This window comes from Oncorhynchus masou, chromosome 24 (assembly GCF_036934945.1).
Source record: "Oncorhynchus masou masou isolate Uvic2021 chromosome 24, UVic_Omas_1.1, whole genome shotgun sequence".
Classification (NCBI taxonomy): Eukaryota; Metazoa; Chordata; class Actinopteri; order Salmoniformes; family Salmonidae; genus Oncorhynchus; species Oncorhynchus masou.
Genome location: NC_088235.1, coordinates 29,009,478 through 29,031,696, shown reverse-complemented (window position 1 = coordinate 29,031,696; position 22,219 = coordinate 29,009,478). Strand labels below are relative to the sequence as shown.

General features: G+C 47.4%; 1 protein-coding gene across 2 annotated transcripts; it reads left to right on the top strand.

The window, feature by feature from the left end:
* Positions 1 to 483: 483 nt before the first annotated feature.
* On the top strand, positions 484 to 22,198 carry zc3h7bb (zinc finger CCCH-type containing 7Bb). 2 transcript variants are annotated; one of them, XM_064933566.1, is made up of 22 exons: positions 484 to 713; positions 1,513 to 1,573; positions 1,679 to 1,715; positions 1,885 to 2,082; positions 2,554 to 2,712; positions 2,899 to 2,979; positions 3,085 to 3,144; positions 3,358 to 3,400; positions 3,549 to 3,784; positions 5,968 to 6,268; positions 6,564 to 6,622; positions 6,863 to 6,962; positions 7,159 to 7,320; positions 7,485 to 7,690; positions 7,778 to 7,878; positions 8,066 to 8,247; positions 8,360 to 8,436; positions 8,526 to 8,740; positions 9,025 to 9,130; positions 17,495 to 17,603; positions 17,717 to 17,850; positions 17,941 to 22,198. In XM_064933566.1, exons 2-22 carry the CDS (start codon positions 1,515 to 1,517, stop codon positions 17,974 to 17,976), a joined length of 2,661 nt encoding a protein of 886 aa, XP_064789638.1. In that variant the 5' UTR covers positions 484 to 713; positions 1,513 to 1,514; the 3' UTR covers positions 17,977 to 22,198. The 2 variants fall into 2 exon arrangements, with proteins under 2 accessions (XP_064789638.1, XP_064789637.1); XM_064933565.1 differs by having other exon boundaries at positions 3,522 to 3,784.
* The last annotated feature ends 21 nt before the right edge of the window (positions 22,199 to 22,219 follow it).

The window sequence follows — 22,219 nt, the reverse complement described above, 5'->3', positions numbered from 1 at the left end:
TTGTGTTTCGGAGGACGCATGGCTCTCGACCTTCGCCTCTCCTGAGTCTGTACGGGAGTTACAGCGATGAGACAAGACTGTAACTACCAATTGGATACCACGAAAAAGGGGTAAAAACAATACATTGCTCTGGATGTAAGAGTGTCTGCTAAATGACTAAAATGTAAACATAATATTTTATAATCTATTCAAAGGGGTTATCTGTACCAAAATGATGTAGCTACTGTGCTGCCTGCATCACCAGGTCAATAGTCTGCCACGTGTTGAGCAATATCAACACTTTTTGACAGATCACTTCAAAATCTGTTCAATGATCAAAATGGATTTTATGAAAATTATAAACATTACTTTTCAATCTCTGTCAACTCTGACTGCGTGCTCGTCAATGCAACTCGTCAATGCCCCCTCCTAGCGGTCACATTGAAGATAACCACACTCAACCAACCCACAGCTCTTTAGGACCAAGCGTCTCATAATCTTGAGCGCAATTTGGAGAAGTACTGTAGCTAGCTAGCTTTGACTGTGCAGAATTTTAGGTGAAAACTCTCACATGTTCTGTCCAGATACTGCAACCCGTTACCGGGAAAGTGAACAAATAAATATGTGTCTGGATGATTAATATTTTGAAGGTCCTTATATAAGAAGATATTCACAATTTAGTCCTATTTATTCTGGTAAAGCAGTCTTTGGAGAAGAACAAGGTGTTGTTTTCGGTGAGTAGCTAACGTTTGCTAGTATGCTATTGCACTGTCAACTACCACAAGACGAATTTACAAAATACGAAGCTGTGTATATATATCTATGTTAGTCATTTGCTACTTATGTTGAATTGACCTAGCTAGCTAACTGGCTAGTTAGCCCTGGTGTTCAGATGCTTTCCCTGCCACCAGCAAGTTTGCTCTCCATAATAAATATAAAAAATACGTTCTGTAATAAGTTGATTTGCCAGCTGATATAGCTAGCTACTGTTATGCATTTTCTATATGCACTGGTTAGTTAATGGGTATATTGATGTAGTGTCACTGCCGGTTGAAGTCGGAGCCTGAGACAAACCAAAGAGTTGACAGTGGATTAGCTAGCTACAAGCTAAAGTTAGTTAACTAACATAAGTCGATAGCTAGCCACTTGAAGTTATCCTGAAACTTTCATCCCAAAATCGTTTGTATTGTTTCTTGCTATCCAAGACTTGCATTTCCCAAACATGCATTATACGTAGTTCATCAGCTAGCTAACTAGTTATTTTGGTTCGGTACACCGTGTTTATTCTGCTGTATTTGCAGCTAACGCGTTACTCTCATCCGAGTTATTTTTAGGCAAGCGCGAGGATAGACATGCAGGTTATTATTAGAAGGCCTCAAAATGGAAGAAAGTGTTGCTGTTTGTCATGTCTGATGTACTCTGTACTTGTTGTCTGTGGCTTTTTAGATCTGACAACAGCGTACTTTGTCAATCATGAACATATTGTAATTTCATTCAAAAATAATATAACTATAGACTTGATCTATTCTTTAGCCATGGATATGGAACGACAGAAACGAAGGGAGGAAATCCAGAAAGCTATGGGCTTTATTCAGTAAGACATCTTAATATTTTTCTTTTTCTATATAGTCGGTACACATAAACACGAAGAACGTATGTGAGGTGGCACTGATTAATGTATCTCACATTTTCTCTACAGGTCCTCCTTGCCTTTCCCTGAGCCTGAGAATTATGCGGTACCTATGTGTTGCTTACAATGTTTATTCTCTTGCCTGACCCAAATTGGTCAAGCCACCTGCCTGTCATCAATTGTATCCTTCCACAAATCTGCTCTTTATCTCAGTTCTGAATTATCTTTTATCATCCTCATGATCTCTCTCCCCCCTGCCGCAACCTATTCTTCAGGCTTTTTTGACCCAGTTGGTGTGTAACTTGCTGGATGAGGGAAACACAGTGTTTCGGGATGGGGAATGGAGGCAGGCAGCGCAGCATTACAGTGAGGGAGTCAACGTGGCCCGCTATGCTCAGGCAGAGGCACTGGTCATTCCCCCTGAGCTCCTGGAGAGCCTCTATGTCAACAGGGCAGCGGCACACTCTCAGTTTGTAAGACATACACACACTTAACAATATTGAAATGATTAACATATTCTCAAAAGTTGTTAAAGCAGTAATTATAAACTGGGTGGTTCAAGCCCTGAATGCTGATTGGCTGAAAGTTGTGGTATATCAGTCCATATACCACAGGTATGACAAAACATTTATTTTTACTGCTCTAATTACATTGGTAGCCAGTTTATAATAGCAATAAAGCACCTCACGGGGTTGTGGTATATGGCCAATATACCACGACTAAAGGCTGTGTCCAGGCCCCCCTCGTTGCGTCGTGGATAGGAACAGCCCTTAGCCGTGGTATATTGGCCTTATTGCTTAATTATATCAGGTCAAGCACTTTGTCTATACATAATGGATCCCACATTTAAGTCAGTTCTTACACCCAGTCCCCATCTTCGCTCTCCCTTTCCACCTCCCCTCTTTCTGTTTGTCTCTCTTTCTCTGTCTGTCTCTCTCCCCCAGGGGGAGTTTGAGCGGGGCGTACAGGACTGCGATAGCGCGCTGTGCGTGTGTGAGGGCAGTCGCAGGGCTCTCTACAGGAAAGCTCTATGTCTGAGAGAGCTGGGCCGACTCAGGGAGGCCTATGAGTGTGGCACCGGGTGCCTGCTCACTGCCCCACATGTAAGTCAATGCCACATGGCACCCAAGGGCACTTGAACTGTAGTTAAATTAAAATGATGAATCCTTTTAGGATTCATATGGGATCACCAATTTATTTCACTACATCATTTTAGTTACTCACATTTCTTTAATGTGTCATGTCAGTTAGTCTTATTGTTTATGGAATGTACTTTCTGTGTCATACAGGACAGGCAGGTGGGTGAACTGGCCCAGGACCTGGCTAATAAACTGGGCCTGAAGGTTCGTAAGGCCTACATCAGCTCCCAGGTAAGTTCAGACACATCTGACTCTATCAATAGTAGGAATTGCGCCCCTCAAAGATCAAAATTATATCTGCCACGGTCAATATAAATGTTACTGTTGTCTTCACAGGTGGAGTCCTCAACGTCAGGGAGGGAGAGCAATAGAGAGAATTCTTCACCCACAGGAGAGGTGAGTGTCTGGTTGTCTTGGATTTTTTTTCTCTTCTCATTGCCATTTTCTTATTAAGGGCTAATGGGATGAATGGTTGTTTTAATTGTCCCAGGGTCATTAGGGTTTGGCCGGGGTAGGCCGTCATTGTAAATAAGAATTTGTTCTTAACTGACTTGCCAAGTTAAATAAAGGTTAAAAAATGTTTACCAAGCCTTGTCTCTTTTCATTTAGACGTCCGCCAACGGACTAGAATCTTTGACTGACATTGCATCAGGTATGGCAGTTTAACATGAAAACGTAACATCACGTTTAACTTGAATGATTTATTTGTCATTGTCATTATCGTTCTTCTCTAAAATTCCCTTCTCTCTATGGTCCTATTTCTTAATTTCTAGTTTTTCTTCGTCCCTCCTCCGTTCCAGCTGATCTGTCCAGTGCTCAGTGTATCCCTGCCCCTCTGGCCACGCCCATCCCTGTCAGCGACGAGCCCTCGAGCCCAGTGGCCATGCCCTGTGCTGACCTATCAGAGAGCCCCAGTACGGTCCTACCGCCCATGCCCTACTCCGTTCCCGTGTCGGAGCACATGGAGGAGTGCAGCGTGATCGCTGACGATCTGGACAGCTTGCTGGGGGACTGCATCTCCAAGAAAGTCAGCGAGGTGAGAGGGTTGCTACGAGGATCACTCCAAGGCAGGATGCTGGTTGTGCTGTGCCCTCCCTCTGTTGACGGGAGAGGATGTACAGACAACACTACATGAATATTTAAGAAAGTATCTCTGTGACTTGGCTGACCAAGGGTGCACATTTTAGTGGTTTAAAGGAGAAGTCTGCTTTTTTACAACCTAATCTCTAGTTTTGATGTAAATGGCATGTTATAGACGGGTCCAGATCTTTAAATACATTTTATTTCACTTTTTTGAGAAACTTACCCCAAACTAGAGATTCACTTCCTCGTTGTGCAGTATGTGGGCTCTGAAAAAACATGAACAAAAGCTCTAAAAACACCCAAATATGTGGTTTGTAAAACAGGAAAGCTCTCCATATAGTGATGCAGGTCTTTAGATGTTGTACACATGAAATTGTGCCATTCTGTACGTTATCCGCAACGTTATATTCAATTTTGTGCGACTCAAGCTGTTTCTCCTATTCAGCTGTTCCATTCTCTGTGTAGCCTGCTGCTAGAGTGGCTGGAGAGGAGTTGCTACAAAATGTAATATAATGTTCGGAATGATACAATTTCATGTGTACGACATCTGAAGACCTGCATCACTATACTGAGAGCTTTCCTGTTTCTAAAACAACATATTTGGGTGTTTTTTGAGCTTTTGTTCATGTTTTTTCAGATCCCCCCATACTGCACCCCGAGAATGAGGAAGTCAATTGCTGGGTTGGGGTAAGTTTTTCAAAATCAAGTGAAATCGCAAAAAAAAGTGTCTTGACTATTTTATAACATCCCATTTACAACCAAAATAGATTTGGTTGTAAAAAAGCGGTAGTCTTCGTTAACTTCCACCACTGTACACAAGTACATTACACGGAGCACAGAGTAACAGTGGGTCAAAAAAGTTTTTAGTCAGCCACCATTTGTGCAAGTTCTCCCACTTAAAAAGATGAGAGGCCTGTAATTTTCATCATAGGTACACTTCAACTATGACAGACAAAATGAGAAAAAAAATGCAGAAAATCACATTGTAGGATTTTTAATGAATTTATTTGCAAATTATGGTGGAAAATAAGTATTTGGTCAATAACAAAAGTTTCTCAATACTTTGATATATACCCTTTGTTGGCAATGACAAAGGTCAAATGTTTTCTGTAAGTCTTCACAAGGTTTTCACACACTGTTGCTGGTATTTTGGCCCATTCCTCCATGCAGATCTCCTCTAGAGCAGTGATGTTTTGGGGCTGTTGCTGGGCAACACGGACTTTCAACTCCCTCCAAAGATGTTCTATGGGGTTGAGATCTGGAGACTGGCTAGGCCACTCCAGGACCTTGAAATGCTTCTTACGAAGCCACTCCTTCGTTGCCCGGGTGGTGTGTTTGGGATCATTGTCATGCTGAAAGACCCAGCCACGTTTAATCTTCAATGCCTTTGCTGATGGTAGGCTTTGTTACTTTGGTCCCAGCTCTCTGCAGGTCATTCACTAGGTCCCCCCGTGTGGTTCTGGGATTTTTGCTCACCGTTCTTGTGATAATTTTGACCCCACGGTGTGAGATCTTCCGTGGAGCCCCAGATCGAGGGAGATTATCAGTGGTCTTGTATGTCTTCCATTTCCTAATAATTGCTCCCACAGTTGATTTCTTCAAACCAAGCTGCTTACCTTTTGCAGATTCAGTCTTCCCAGCCTGGTGCAGGTCTACAATTTTGTTTCTGGTGTCCTTTTGACAGCTCTTTGGTCTTGGCCATAGTGGAGTTTGGAGTGTGACTGTTTGAGGTTGTGGACGGGTGTCTTTTATACTGATAACAAGTTCAAACAGGTGCCATTAATACAGGTAATGAGTGGAGGACAGAGGAGCCTCTTAAAGAAGAAGTTACAGGTCTGTGAGAGCCAGAAATCTTGCTTGTTTGTAGGTGACCAAATACTTATTTTCCACCATAATTTGCAAATAAATTCATAAAAATCCTACAATGTGATTTTCTGGATTTTTTTCCCTCATTTTGTCTGTCATAGTTGAAGTGTACCTATGATGAAAATTACAGGCCTCTCTCATCTTTTTAAGTGGGAGAACTTGCACAATTGGTAGCTGACTAAATACTTTTTTCCCCCACTAAGTATTTCTGGTCCAGAAGGAGATTTAGAATAAGCTGGATAATGTCATGTCTCTGTCTCTCTCCCTCAGTCACAAAGCCCAGTCCAGGGTGCTATCCCCACCAACCTACCCAACACAGCTGTGGGTCTGCACCCTCCATACTCCTCCAGCCTTCCCGCCCCCTCGCCCCAGCTCCCCCCTGCCTTCTTCAGCTCCTCGGTCAGCCAGATGCCCTCCTTGGAGCCTTACCCCTCACTGGGCCAGAGGGACCAGACCTCCACACAGGCGCTGGACGCCCTGGGGGCCTTCTCCCCGGGGACAGGGGACATGGAGGGTAAAGGAGGGGTTGGAATTGGAGGCCTGGACTCACTCTCTGAGTACACTTTGCCTGGTGAGTGGAAGAGACATATGAACAAGGTGTATGGGTCAGGGTGTGTGTGTTTGGGGATGTCAATTCCATCAAAACAGTAAAGCCATTGTAGCAGACTTTTTGGCTATTATCCAGTCTTTTACAACCATACAGTTTAAATGTGCGTTGGCTGTTTCTTAAACCTTCACTGGGACTGCCCAGCGACCCTGAACAGTCCTCTGGGCGTTATTTGTTGTTGAAGCTCGTCCGTGTCAGCAGCACTGCTGTAAGGCCATATGGTGTCTGATATCTGTGTCCTTGTGTTGCTGTTCTCCAGGGGGAAGAATCTCTCACAGCTTCATCCCTGGGATCTGCAACCACAGCTCCACTCACACGGTAAGACAGCAGCACGCCTGAACACCACAATGTATACTCAACTTCTTTCTCCTCTTTTATCATGACATGGATGTCTCTCTCTTCTTACTCTGCTTGTGTTCTGCAGGCCCCAGATTACATTTATTCCGTTGTTATTTCTTGCTGTTGAGATACATGCAAGTTATCGGAACTAGGAGTAAGTTGTGTTTTTTGATAAGACACTTAAATCTGTTGATGGATTGGCTTGTCTTCCCCCCTCAGAATGTCCCAGCAGGTACTAACCTCTCCCTGCTCTCCCGGAACCCACTGGCTGCCACCCACGAGTTCAGACAGGCCTGCCATGCCTGTTACAGCCGCATAGGTACACACTGATACCTTCACCTTTCTGTTCTCACTCCAGAATATGTTTTGTTAATGATTTCTTTCTTTTATACTGAGCAGTATTAAATCAATATTGTCTGTTACATCAATGCTTACATAATTGACCCTTGTAGGATAAATCAAGTATATTGAATTGAGTGCTGCAGTTGAATGTCCCCCTAATCTTCTCTCTGCAGGTCCACGGGTGATTGACTACCAGTACCAGCCAGAGGCGGCTCACCGCTGTAAGAGGGACGTGCTGCTGTGTCGCTTTAAAAACACAGACGACCCCACATGGAAGAGAGTCAGGCCTCGCCCCGCTAGAAACAACTTCCTCGGGGCCTTTGTGCTCTGCAAAGGTACGTGTGTGTGTGTACGTACGTGTGTTCACTCACTCAAATAAGCACTGATGGTTGAACGTCGTCTCTCACTGCAGAATTCTGGCAGTTTTTTTTATGCCTGCTGCCCATCAGTGATAGTAAAGATCATCTACTCTCTACCTTCCTCCTCCGTCTCCCTGAAGAGGTCCAGGAGCGCCAGGAGTGCCAGTATGGGGAGAACTGCACGTTTGCATACTGCCAGGAGGAAATAGACGTGTGGACCCAGGAGAGGAAGGGGGCTCTGAGCAGGGAGCTGCTGTTTGACCCGCTGGGAAGCACCGAGAGACGGGCACTCAGCGTCACACGCCTGCTGCAGCTACACATGGGCATGTTCATGTTCCTCTGTGAGGTAGGGTGTGATACACACAGACCTCCTCATGGAGAACTTTGAAGAATTCAGTATGTACAGAACATTCACACACTCTTTCCTCTGCAGGAATGTTTTGACAGTAAGCCTCGCATTATCAGCAAACGCAGCAAAGAGAACTTGGCTGTCTGCTCAAACCTCACCGCCCGACATCCCTTCGATGATAACAAGTGTGTCTTCTAGAACTTTCTGTCCTTGCGTGTATCAGATCCAGACAAACAGTTTGCCTTAGCATAATCCAATTTCCCTCAGACAATATTACAGTCAGCTACTTCCACCCTGGCCCCTTCTATGTTCTTCTCGCCCTCTCCTTCTCTCTCTTTCTCCATCTCATTTCTCTCTTCCACGTGTCCTCAGGTGCCTAGTGCATGTGGTGCGTTCGGCCAACGTGCGCTACAGTAAGGTGCGCCCGCTGCACCCCCTCTGCCAGTTTGACGTGTGTCGCCACGAGGTGCGTTATGGCTGCCAGCGCGAGGACAGCTGCTCCTTCGCCCACTCCGTCATAGAACTCAAGTGCTGGGTACTGCAGCAGGACACAGGTACACGAAGTACACATGTTTATATATATATATATACACACACACACACACTACAAAGGATTGCTGCAAAATAACCAAAGTTCATTCTATCATCTGTTACTTTGTCTCTCAGGTATCACCCACGAGGAGATGGTACAGGAGTCCAAGCGGCACTGGTACAGGCTAGAGCAAAATGCTCAGAGACAGAAGGTGAGCGTGAGATGGGCACCATGCCCTAATACAATACATAATTTTAGTTATTTTAAGGGCCTGATTTACAAAATGTCCCTCTCTTTCAGCCTATGCATGTTCCACACCAGAGCTGTGGTGGGGTGGGGGGAATAGGAGGGGGAGACAATCTCGGGGGTGGAGGGGTTGGCTCCGGAGGTGGAGGAGGGAGAGGTAGAGGGCTGAACCTGAAGATGAAGTTTGTCTGTGGCCAGTGTTGGAGGGACGGACAGGTCAATGAACCAGACAAGGCCCTCAAGTACTGCACTGCTAAAGCAAGGCACAGGTGAGAGACTAGGGCGGCCTGGGGCCATATCAAACTGACATCTGCACTTCTCTTGTCAATATAAGGCTGCAGGGGCTACCATCTGATTTATGACCAGGCCTGAACTGATATTTATTGTATCAAAGGAATGTTAATGAAATAGGCCCATTAAAGGATTAACTCTATAGAAATACAAAATACCTCGCTCTGAATGGTCAATTTCACTAATTTGATAGGGGGAAAATAACTCTAATTTTCTTTTGCCCATATCTCCTCCCTCTCTTCCTCTTTCCCCCTCTCTCCAGCTGGACTAAGGAGCGTCGGGTATTGCTTGTGAAATCCTTTGAGAAGAAGAAGTGGGTCGTTGTGCGGCCGCTTCCCTTCTCCCGTACATACCCACAGCAGTACGACGTAAGGGTCACCCCTCCTTCATTCCCTCTTTTCTCCCCCCTCTCTCATACACAGCCACATAAGTATGACCTGAGTCACCCCTCCTTTTCTCCATCCCACCATTCTCTCTGGGTCTGTTTTTAATCTCTCCAGTCAGTCAGATCCAGGAGACCTCTCACATGCTGAGTACAGCTGACTGTCTACAGCCCACCTTATCCAATCTCCCATTTACCTCTAGTGTTTCAGCAACCTTCTCATCCCCTATAACATTGCCTGCATATAGTGTTTACCTAATAAGCATTTTTACCTTTTTTCCACAATAGGTTAGCTATTTCTTGCTAATACTTGTAAAGGAAAAGGGTTTCGGTTTCAAATAAAAACACAATAAAATCACAGGAAAGCAGGGGTTGGAACCGGTTCAGGGAACAGAACTGAAAACCAGGTTTTTTTTTTTTTTTGAGGAACAGAATCAGATCCGGGAATGAAAGTGATCTGTAGTGTTCCAGAACAGAACCGTTATTTTTCTAATTTTGAATACCACTTATGTTATTTTTTTGTTTGTTCTAAATATTTCTAGTATATACAGTGCATTCGGGAAGTATTTAGACCCCTTTTCCTCATTTTATGTTACAGCCTTATTCTAAAATACCCCAATAACAAAAACAGTTTTTTCAAAATTTGTTCAAATGTATTAGTTAAAAAAAAAAAGTCACATTTACTCAGTACTTTGTTTTAAGCACTTTTGGCAGCGATTACAGCCTTGAGTCTTCTTGGGTATGACACTACAAGCTTGGCACACCTGTATTTGGGGAGTTTCTCCCATTCTTCTCTGCAGATCTGCTCAAGATCTGTCAGGTTGGATTGGGAGCGTCACAGCACAGCTATTTTCAGGTCTCTCGAGATGTTCAATCGGGTTCAAGTCCGTGCTCTGGCTGGGACACTCAAGGACATTGAGAGAGACTTGTCCCGAAGCATCTCTTGTGTTGTTTTGTCTGTGTGCTTAAGGTTGTTCACCTGTTGGAAGGTGAACGTTCACCTCAGTCTGGGAACCTGCTCCAGAGCGCTCGGGACTTCATCAAGGATCTCTCTGTACTTTGCTTTGTTCATCTTTCACTCGATCCTGACTAGTCACCCAGTCCCTGCTGCTGTAAAACATCCCCACAGCATGATGCTGCCACCACCATGCTTCACCGAAGGGATGGTGCCAGGTTTCCTCTAGATATGACGCTTGGCATTCCCCTATTCCAACTAAACTACTGAAAGAGCTGCTTCCTGTGCTTGGCCCTCCTATGTTGAACATAATAAACGGCTCTCTATCCACCGGATGTGTACCAAACTCACTAAAAGTGGCAGTAATAAAGCCTCTCTTGAAAAAGCCAAACCTTGACCCAGAAAATATAAAAAACTATCGGCCTATATCGAATCTTCCATTCCTCTCAAAAATCTTAGAAAAGGCTGTTGCTCAGCAACTCACTGCCTTCCTGAAGACAAACAATGTATATGAAATGCTTCAGTCTGGTTTTAGACCCCATCATAGCACTGAGACGGCACTTGTGAAGGTGGTAAATGACATTTTAATGGCATCGGACCGAGGCTCTGCATCTGTCCTCGTGCTCCTAGACCTTAGTGCTGCTTTTGATACCATCGATCACCACATTCTTTTGGAGAGATTGGAAACCCAAATTGGTCTACACGGTCAAGTTCTGGCCTGGTTTAGATCTTATCTGTCGGAAAGATATCAGTTTGTCTCTGTGGATGGTTTGTCCTCTGACAAATCAACTGTAAATTTCGGTGTTCCTCAAGGTTCCGTTTTAGGACCGCTGTTGTTTTCACTATATATTTTACCTCTTGGGGATGTTATTCGAAAACATAATGTTAACTTTCACTGCTATGCGGATGATACACAGCTGTACATTTCAATGAAACATGGTGAAGCCCCAAAATTGCCCTCGCTAGAAGCATGTGTTTCAGACATAAGGAAGTGGATGGCAGCAAACTTTCTACTTTTAAACTCGGATAAAACAGAGATGCTTGTTCTAGGTCCCAAGAAACAAAGAGATCTTCTGTTGAATCTGACAATTAATCTTAATGGTTGTACAGTCATCTCAAATAAAACTGTGAAGGACCTCGGCGTTACTCTGGACCCTGATCTCTCTTTTGAAGAACATATCAAGACCATTTCAAGGACAGCTTTTTTCCATCTACGTAACATTGCAAAAATCAGAAACTTTCTGTCCAAAAATGATGCAGAAAAATTAATCCATGCTTTTGTCACTTCTAGGTTAGACTACTGCAATGCTCTACTTTCCGGCTACCCGGATAAAGCACTAAATAAACTTCAGTTAGTGCTAAATACGGCTGCTAGAATCCTGACTAGAACCAAAAAATTTGATCATATTACTCCAGTGCTAGCCTCCCTACACTGGCTTCCTGTCAAAGCAAGGGCTGATTTCAAGGTTTTACTGCTAACCTACAAAGCATTGCATGGGCTTGCTCCTACCTATCTCTCTGATTTGGTCCTGCCGTACATACCTACACGTACGCTACGGTCACAAGACGCAGGCCTCCTAATTGTCCCTAGAATTTCTAAGCAAACAGCTGGAGGCAGGGCTTTCTCCTATAGAGCTCCATTTTTATGGAACGGTCTGCCTACCCATGTCAGAGACGCAAACTCGGTCTCAACCTTTAAGTCTTTACTGAAGACTCATCTCTTCAGTGGGTCATATGATTGAGTGTAGTCTGGCCCAGGAGTGGGAAGGTGAACGGAAAGGCTCTGGAGCAACGAACCACCCTTGCTGTCTCTGCCTGGCCGGTTCCCCTCTTTCCACTGGGATTCTCTGCCTCTAACCCTATTACAGGGGCTGAGTCACTGGCTTGCTGGGGCTCTCTCATGCCGTCCCTGAGGGGTGCGTCACCTGAGTGGGTTGATTCACTGATGTGGTCATCCTGTCTGGGTTGGCGCCCCCCTTGGGTTGTGCCGTGGCGGAGATCTTTGCGGGCTATACTCAGCTTTGTCTCAGGATGGTAAGTTGGTGGTTGAAGATATCCCTCCAGTGGTGTGGGGGCTGTGCTTTGGCATAGTGGGTGGGGTTATATCCTTCCTGTTTGGCCCTGTCCGGGGGTGTCCTCGGGTGGGGCCACAGTGTCTCCTGACCCCTCCTGTCTCAGCCTTCAGTATTTATGCTGCAGTAGTTTATGTGTCGGGGGCTGGGGTCAGTTTGTTATATCTGGAGTACTTCTCCTGTCCAATTCGGTGTCCTGTGTGAATCTAAGTGTGCGTTCTCTAATTCTCTCCTTCTCTCTCTCGGAGGACCTGAGCCCTAGGACCATGCCCCAGGACTACCTGACATGATGACTCCTTGCTGTCCCCAGTCCACCTGGCCGTGCTGCTGCTCCAGTTTCAACTGAACCGCGGCCCTAGGACCATGCCCCAGGACTACTTGACATGATGACTCCTTGCTGTCCCCAGTCCACCTGGCCGTGCTGCTGCTCCAGTTTCAACTGTTCTGCCTTATTATTATTCGACCATGCTGGTCATTTATGAACATTTGAACATCTTGGCCATGTTCTGTTATAATCTCTACCCGGCACAGCCAGAAGAGGACTGGCCACCCCACATAGCCTGGTTCCTCTCTAGGTTTCTTCCTAGGTTTTGGCTTTTCTAGGGAGTTTTTCCTAGCCACCGTGCTTCTACACCTGCATTGCTTGCTGTTTGGGGTTTTAGGCTGGGTTTCTGTACAGCACTTTGAGATATCAGCTGATGTACGAAGGGCTATATAAATAAATTTGATTTGATTTGATTTGATTCAGGCCAAAGAGTTCAATCTTGGTTTCATCAGACTAGACAATAATGTATCTAATGGTCTTTAGGTGCCTTTTGGCAAATTCCAAGCGGGCTTTCATGTGTCTTTTACTGGGGAGTGGCTTCCGTCTGGGCACTCTACCTGACCAAGGCCCTTCTCCCCCGATTGCTCAGTTTGGCCGGGCAGCCAGCTCTAGGAAGAGTCTTGGTGGTTCCAAACCTCTTCAATTTAAGAATGATGGAGGCCATTGTGTTTTGGGGGACCTTCAATGCTGCAGAAATGTTTTGGTACCCTTCCCCAGATCTGTGACTCGACACAATCCTGTCTCGGAGCTATACGGACAATTCGTTCGACCTCATGGCTTGGTTTTTGCTCTGACATGCACTGTCAACTGTGGGACCTTCTATAGACAGGTGTGCGACTTTCCAAATCATGTCCAATCAATTGAATTTACCACCAGTGGACTCCAATCAAGTTGTAGAAACATCTCCAAGGATGATCAATGGAAGCAGAACTCAATTTCTGAATACTTATGTAAATAAGCTATTTCTGTTTTTTATTTTTAATACATTTGCAGTAGTAGTAAAGCATTGTGTGTAGTTCTGGAGGTCTGAATACTTTCCGAATGCACTGTAATTCTGTAATTTAGTTATGATGCTAGTAATAGCCTAAACCCATTTAGGCCATTTAAACCCTCTTGTTCTCTCCCGGCCTGTGAAATTTGTTGCATCTCGCGCCTGCACTTATCTGACCAATCAAACAGTGCAGGTAGAACAGCTTGCTAATTGGTGGATTAAATTAATGAGCTAAATGTAAAAACTGTTGATTTCACATGTTAAAACATTTTGCGAAAAGGAACTATATGAACCGTTATTTAAGGCAGCGGCAGCAGTAGTGCGGCGGCAGCGCTAGTGCGGCGGGAGTAGTGCGGTAGCGGCGGCAGTAGTAGCGCGGCAGTAGTAGCGCGGCAGTAGTAGCGCGGCAGCGGCAGTGCAGCGGCAGCAGCAGGGCAGCAGCAGTGCAGCGGCAGCAGCAGTGCAGCGGCAGCAGCAGTGCAGCGGCAGCAGCAGGGCAGCAGCAGTGCAGCGGCAGCAGCAGTGCAGCGGCAGCAGCAGTGCAGCGGCAGCAGCAGGGCAGCAGCAGTGCAGCGGCAGCAGCAGTGCAGCGGCAGCAGCAGGGCAGCAGCAGTGCAGCGGCAGCAGCAGTGCAGCGGCAGCAGCAGTGCAGCAGCAGCAGCAGCGGCAGCAGCAGTGCAGCGGCAGCATCAGTGCAGCGGCAGCATCAGTGCAGCGGCAGCATCAGTGCAGCGGCAGCATCAGTGCAGCGGCAGCATCAGTGCAGCGGCAGCATCAGTGCAGCGGCAGCATCAGTGCAGCGGCAGCATCAGTGCAGCGGCAGTATCAGTGCAGCGGCAGTATCAGTGCAGCGGCAGTAGTAGCGCGGCAGTAGCAGCGCGGCAGTAGCAGCGCGGCAGTAGTAGCGCGGCAGTGCGGCAGTGCAGCGGCAGTAGTAGCGCGGCAGTGCAGCGGTGCGGTAGTAGTGCGGCAGTGCAGCGGTGCAGTAGTGCGGTAGTGCGGCAGTGCAGCGGCAGTAGTAGTGCGGCAGTGCAGCGGCAGTAGTAGTGCGGCAGTGCAGCGGCAGTAGTAGTGCGGCAGTGCAGCGGCAGTGCAGCGGCAGTAGTAGTGCGGCAGTGCAGCGGCAGTGCAGCGGCAGTAGTAGTGCGGCAGTGCAGCGGCAGTGCAGCGGCAGTAGTAGTGCGGCAGTGCAGCGGCAGTGCAGCGGCAGTAGTAGTGCGGCAGTGCAGCGGCAGTGCAGCGGCAGTAGTAGTGCGGCAGTGCAGCGGCAGTAGTAGTGCGGCAGTGCAGCGGCAGTAGTAGTGCGGCAGTGCAGTAGTAGTGCAGCGGCAGTAGTAGTGCAGCGGCAGTAGTAGTGCGGCAGTGCAGCGGCAGTAGTAGTGCAGCGGCAGTAGAAGTGCGGCAGTAGTAGTGCAGCGGCAGTAGTAGTGCGGTAGTGCAGCGGCAGTAGTAGTGCGGTAGTGCAGCGGCAGTAGTAGTGCGGCAGTGCAGCGGCAGTAGTAGTGCAGCGGCAGTAGTAGTGCAGCGGCAGTAGTAGTGCGGTAGTGCAGCGGCAGTAGTAGCGCGGCAGTAGTAGCGCGGCAGTAGTAGCGCGGCAGTAGTAGTGCAGCGGCAGTAGTAGTGCAGCGGCAGTAGTAGTGCGGCAGTGCAGCGGCAGTAGTAGTGCGGCGGCAGTAGTAGTGCGGCGGCAGTAGTAGTGCGGCAGTGCGGCGGCAGTAGTAGTGCGGCGGCAGTAGTAGTGCGGCGGCAGTGCGGCGGCAGTAGTAGTGCGGCGGCAGTGCGGCGGCAGTAGTAGTGCGGCGGCAGTGCGGCGGCAGTAGTAGTGCGGCGGCAGTGCGGCGGCAGTAGTAGTGCGGCGGCAGTGCGGCGGCAGTGCGGCGGCAGTGCGGCGGCAGTAGTAGTGCGGCGGCAGTGCGGCGGCAGTAGTAGTGCGGCGGCAGTGCGGCGGCAGTAGTAGTGCGGCGGCAGTGCGGCGGCAGTAGTAGTGCGGCGGCAGTGCGGCGGCAGTAGTAGTGCGGCGGCAGTGCGGCGGCAGTAGTAGTGCGGCGGCAGTGCGGCGGCAGTAGTAGTGCGGCAGTGCGGCGGCAGTAGTAGTGCGGCAGTGCGGCGGCAGTAGTAGTGCGGCGGCAGTAGTAGTGCGGCAGTGCGGCGGCAGTAGTAGTGCGGCGGCAGTAGTAGTGCGGCGGCAGTGCGGCGGCAGTAGTAGTGCGGCAGTGCGGCGGCAGTAGTAGTGCGGCGGCAGTGCGGCGGCAGTAGTAGTGCGGCGGCAGTGGTAGTGCGGCGGCAGTAGTAGTGCGGCGGCAGTAGTAGTGCGGCAGTGCGGCGGCAGTAGTAGTGCGGCGGCAGTAGTAGTGCGGCAGTGCGGCGGCAGTAGTAGTGCGGCGGCAGTAGTAGTGCGGCGGCAGTGCGGCGGCAGTAGTAGTGCGGCGGCAGTAGTAGTGCGGCGGCAGTGCGGCGGCAGTAGTAGTGCGGCGGCAGTAGTAGTGCGGCGGCAGTGCGGCGGCAGTAGTAGTGCGGCGGCGGCGGCAGTGCAGCGGCAGTAGTAGTGCGGCGGCAGTAGTAGTGCGGCGGCAGTAGTAGTGCGGCGGCAGTAGTAGTGCGGCGGCAGTAGTAGTGCGGCGGCAGTAGTAGTGCGGCAGTGCAGCGGCAGTAGTAGTGCGGCGGCAGTAGTAGTGCGGCAGTGCAGCGGCAGTAGTAGTGCGGCAGCAGTAGTAGTGCGGCAGTGCAGCGGCAGTAGTAGTGCGGCGGCAGTAGTAGTGCGGCGGCAGTGCAGCGGCAGTAGTAGTGCGGCGGCAGTAGTAGTGCAGCGGCGGCGGCAGTGCAGCGGCAGTAGTAGTGCAGCGGCAGTAGTAGTGCGGCGGCAGTAGTAGTGCGGCGGCAGTAGTAGTGCGGCGGCAGTAGTAGTGCGGCAGTGCAGCGGCAGTAGTAGTGCGGCAGCAGTAGTAGTGCGGCAGTGCAGCGGCAGTAGTAGTGCGGCGGCAGTAGTAGTGCGGCGGCAGTGCAGCGGCAGTAGTAGTGCAGCGGCAGTAGTAGTGCAGCGGCAGTAGTAGTGCTGCGGCAGTGCAGCGGTAGTAGTAGTGCGGCGGCAGTAGTAGTGCGGCGGCAGTAGTAGTGCGGCGGCAGTAGTAGTGCGGCGGCAGTAGTGCGGCAGTAGTAGTGCGGCGGCAGTAGTAGTGCTGCGGCAGTAGTAGTGCGGCGGCAGTGCAGCGGCAGTAGTAGTGCGGCAGTAGTAGTGCGGCGGCAGTAGTAGTGCAGTAGTAGTGCGGCAGTAGTAGTGCGGCAGTGCAGCGGCAGTAGTAGTGCAGCGGCAGTAGTAGTGCAGCGGCAGTAGTAGTGCTGCGGCAGTAGTAGTGCGGCGGCAGTGCAGCGGCAGTAGTAGTGCGGCAGTAGTAGTGCGGCGGCAGTAGTAGTGCAGTAGTAGTGCGGCAGTAGTAGTGCGGCAGTGCAGCGGCAGTAGTAGTGCGGCGGCAGTAGTAGTGCGGCAGTGCGGCGGCAGTAGTAGTGCGGCGGCAGTAGTAGTGCGGCAGTGCAGCGGCAGTAGTAGTGCGGCGGCAGTAGTAGTGCGGCAGTGCAGCGGCAGTAGTAGTGCGGCGGCAGTAGTAGTGCGGCAGTGCAGCGGCAGTAGTAGTGCGGCAGTGCAGCGGCAGTAGTAGTGCGGCGGTAGTAGTGCGGCGGTAGTAGTGCGGCGGTAGTAGTAGTGCGGCGGTAGTAGTAGTGCGGCGGTAGTAGTAGTGCGGCGGTAGTAGTAGTGCGGCGGTAGTAGTGCGGCAGTGCAGCGGCAGTAGTAGTGCGGCAGTGCAGCGGCAGTAGTAGTGCGGCAGTGCAGCGGCAGTAGTAGTGCGGCAGTGCAGCGGCAGTAGTAGTGCGGCAGTAGTAGTGCAGTTGTAGTGCAGTTGTAGTGCAGCGGCGCGGTATTGCAGCGGCAGTTCCAGTAGTGCAGCAGTAGTACGGCGGCAGTTCCAGTAGTGCAGCAGTAGTATGGTATTAATAAAGCAGTGTCTCCCTAGATGTGTGTCCATGTGATGAAGCAGAAGAAGTGCCACTACATCGGAAATTGTTCCTTCGCCCACAGTCTGGAGGAGAGGGACGTCTGGACGTACATGAAGGACAACAGCTGTAAGATTTTCTGTTGCTTTTCCTCTCATTATATTCCTCTCTTTTTGTGTGCCAAACAAATAATGTATTTACAGTGTATCTGTTGGAAATGCTAACCCCCGTCCTGTCCACAGTGAGGGACATGCAGCAGATGTATGACATGTGGCTCACGATGACCAATCAGAACAGACGCACTGACAGAAGCCTCATGACCCCGCCTCCGGAGGAGAAACAGGTTTCGATGACAACCGACTACACCGAGTCATTGGTGAGGGGCTTTCAAGTCATGAGTTTCATTAAAGACGAGTGGCTTTTTGTGTTTGATATGGAAAGACCATTTGATTTGTCTCTGTGTCAGTCTGGGCAGCGGTTGTCGGAAGAAGGAGATATGTGAGTGTTGTTGTGCTGAGGAGGAGCTGGCCCTGGAGACGTGGATAGGAGACCCCGCTCCCACTACACCAGAGACCAGCTACAGTACCTACCGCCTGTGACATCAGTCTGAATGCAAACACACATACACACACCTTACAGTACAACAAATTGCTGTTGCAACAGGCACCAACTCGTGTGACACACACACAGAAAGTTGTGTATAAGAACATTCACGCCCATAATCTGAAGGGTTTGGCAGTTCAATCTGAACCTCAGTTTATCTCTAACACGCTGCAGATGTCAATGTACTTTATATGTGTCCATTATATTACCATTGAAGGCAAATATCGAATTGTCAGCAAAAAGAAAAGGCCCCAAAGTCGCCCCTTCTAACGAATACGGAGTGGCTGTGTGGCCGATACTTCTTCCTGGTGACTAAACAACCGAACAAATTAGCCTGCATAATATATATTTAAAAAAACGTTTTTTGAAGTTCGTTCAAATCACCCTAGTTTTTTTTACATTTCAGCTGTTCAGAAATATGAGGCAAGTGCGCAGAACGTGATTCGGTTGTTTAGCTCTGGGAATGAGGCGCCCAGGGGGGCAGTACATGGGCAGAATGGGGTGGTTGGATTCGGTCGTGCAGCATCAACCTTAAAAATAAGCCCCTTATCTATGTAGCTAGAGGCAAATGTCTACAACCAAATCCTACCCTCCTTCCCTTGTGGGAACGTAGAAAGAGGGAGAGAGAAATCGGACAAATGGTTTGTACGCCATTTTGTTTGTCCATGGGAGTTGGTGCTTCACTCTATTCGTCTGCCATATTGGTAGAGTATGAATGTAAAGCCAGTCATTATGAGGAAGTCATAAAAATAGTTATGGTTCTGGAATGTATTCGGAATACCCAAGACAAATCTTATATAACATTTAAAATGACCCCCTATACCCCCTTTTATTAATAGAAATGGCACAGTAGTCTTGGTTATATACTGTAAGCAAGCTAGGCAGCCCTACCTGTGGCCAGCAACGACACGTATACACATTCACATATACACTGAGTAGGCTCAGGATGGAGCAGTTTCATAATATTGCATTGGAGGGCTATAGGGAGTGACTGCAGACTCTTCACTCAGACCCAATCAAACAACATACTGTACGCTTAAAACCTTGAGTTTTCACGGACTACATGAACAAGTCTGCGTCCTCCTAGTTATAGCCACTCTATAACAAGGCTCCAGATGTTATCCGGGTCAGGTGACGTGACTTCATCTGGCATGTCTACAACCAGTTTAACTAGGATCAAGTGAGGTTACCTTTGCCTTGCTAGCCCTCTAATGTAAACCTATGCTGATTTTAGCCAGGGAGAAAAGATAAGCTCCAAATCACAAAGACTGGGTACAGGGACTATACATGGGGTTAAGATGCATATGACAGAACATTAGGGATTCCAATAAGGGATTCCACAAGAAAGGGGAGGGATTGTAGGGTAGTACAGCAGGATGGATCTTGAATGGATCCTGGAGTATGGTGGCTTGGTCACATGGGTGGTCAGGTCAGGGGATGGGCACTGGACAGGTAGCTGGATCCTGGGGTGGGTGGGCACTGGACAGGTAGCTGGATCCTGGGGTGGGTGGGCACTGGACAGGTAGCTGGATCCTGGGGTGGGTTGGTGGCTGACAGGCTCGGGTATTGAAAGAGAGGGAGGGCATTATGGAAGCAATGATGAATACATAAAAAGTAAATTAAAAGTAAAATGACTACCCATAATGTAGGCTAAAGAAGACTGATTGTGTGTATATATATATATGTGTATATATATACACTAACATTAATTCACAAAATATATCCAGGCAGGACAGGTTTTTCCCATATGGCCAGCATCTCGTTCCCTTATACCCGCACCAGACATTATGTAATGGAGGTATGTGTCTCTTCATATACATTATATATACATATTTACAGATATTGGTATACTACTAAAGATAATTGATAACTTAGCAGTTAAGCTTAATTAAATATAACCTAAAACTTGTATTGATTACATAGAACCTCTTGTTATTGAGCTATGCTATATGACATGTATCGCTGAACTAGATGACTAGTGATTTTATTGCTTCTGTGAGGGTCATTCCAGAGATGTCTGAAGGAGCAAGGTTGACTGATTCCCATAACAGGATATGAATTGAATGGTTTTAGCTAAGCCAAAAGAAAGGGGATTGGTTGGGTTAAATGTCAACATGAGGGACATGATCATCTCAGAACCCAGACAACATATGGTGTGTACTTGCCATCTGATGAGAGATTTGATCAATGTGGAAGTAATGGGTCTGGAAGGGAAAGTGTTACTCAATTGGAAAGTTTTTGATCTAATAATTTTTTCCCGTTGATCAATAAACAATAGAATGCCAAGGTACTCCCTTCTATAAACATCAGTGATTTAACAGATTCACCTAGATAGTAGAGTAGATCAATAAACTGTCCAATCGGTTTTAGAGGAGTAACAAGAGGTGGGAGAGGCTTCTTCTGGAATGACCCAGGTATTTGCTTAACTGAGGGAACGTATTACTACTGCTACTACTACTATTATGATGATGATGAATTATGATGACGATAATGATTGCCATTATGACTATTTCTATTCTCCTATATGCTATTGATATACGTATATATGTTAATTGCTATGTATAACTCTCTTTATAAATGTATCCATGTATGAATATAATACTTTACTGTAAACAGACGTATGTGTATGTTAAACAGGTTCTGTCCAGCAGGCAGGCCAGACAGGGAAGAGTTCATAGTTTACCTTGCTCAAACTGGTACGAAGAACAACTCGGTTCAGTTTTACATTTACATTTTTACATTTAAGTCATTTGGCAGACGCTCTTATCCAGAGCGACTTAACATACTTGCTGACTGACCTCACTCCCCGCAAGTTGGTTACATAACAGGAACACAAGCTAACATATCTAGGGTGCCCTGTGAACACTGATGCTAACAGCAGACAGGTTACTGGACCAGGTTGTTGCTGAAGATCTGATTTGATATAGTCTTGGTTGCTAGAGGTTAGTGGATTTATAGGGGAGTTGAGATTGTATGGAAGATAAGGTTGGTCAGTCAGTCCAATGGAATGTGCTAGTGACACTTTGAATTTCCAAAAGCCATGTAAATCGCTAATGATTGTTTTCCTGACTGCTACCGAGTGAGATTATATAATCAATAATACTCTAGTATCATTTATTTAGTCATTAACCCTGCTGGAACAGCTCCAAGCATATATTGACGTCTGTATACATCAGTATAGCACCTTATTCAATATATAGCTATATAAAAGTATACATACCCCTATCATATAATCCTACTTTCTATGATACATATAACTATAATTATACTTAGACACCTGTATAATTAATTTAGATAAGCGGTTCTGGTTTTCTCTGGTTGTTTGAAAAGGTCATAGTCTGATTTCATTGGTTATGTGCACATCGTACTACATAAGTCATTGTATCTGCTCTGTTACTAGGTTTTAGGGGCCTCCTTTGTCATCATCACAGTGTGCTGTTACCAAACAAAGGGGTCAGAGACAGGCTGGCATTTTAGAAGTGTTCAATCAACAGCCTTTGTTGTTTTAACTGACTCATGGTTGTAAACAAACAGTTAAATCAGAAGGGTCAATAATAATCTCAGGCCTTGTGCTTAGAGGGGACTGGAGGAACCGAAAAGCGGTCAGACCAGACTGTATCCAAACCCACCAGAGAGAACTGCATTCGATCATGAGACAGACTGATTCGTCTTGGTTTAAGAAGAGGCTTTGACCCCAAAAAGCTTAGTCAGATGTTAATTTCTCCTGTTGTCTTTCCAAGTAGAAGGCTGAAGACACTCTTGTAAACCTTGGTTCACTCCATGTTCATTATTGCGCCACACAGGCATTCCCTGTATTAAAAAAAGAGATACACTTATGTGATTTGACACTCACCCAGCCACACCCACCCATAGCCATACTCACCCAGCCACACCCACCCATAGACACAATGAGCTGATATTAATTTACAGTAGCATTTATTGGATTATTTTCAACTATTTGGAATAGGAACCAGAGTTTTTTAAGTGAAAAACAAGGCCTCTATTTGTGTTAACTCTGTTTTGTCTTTATTTTCTCTTTTTTTTTCTGGTTGGAAGTGAATTACGATGATAAATGGACCAAATCTCTTGAAGGTGTTTAACAATAAACAGAGTGTTTTAGAGATGGTGTGACTTTGTTTTTA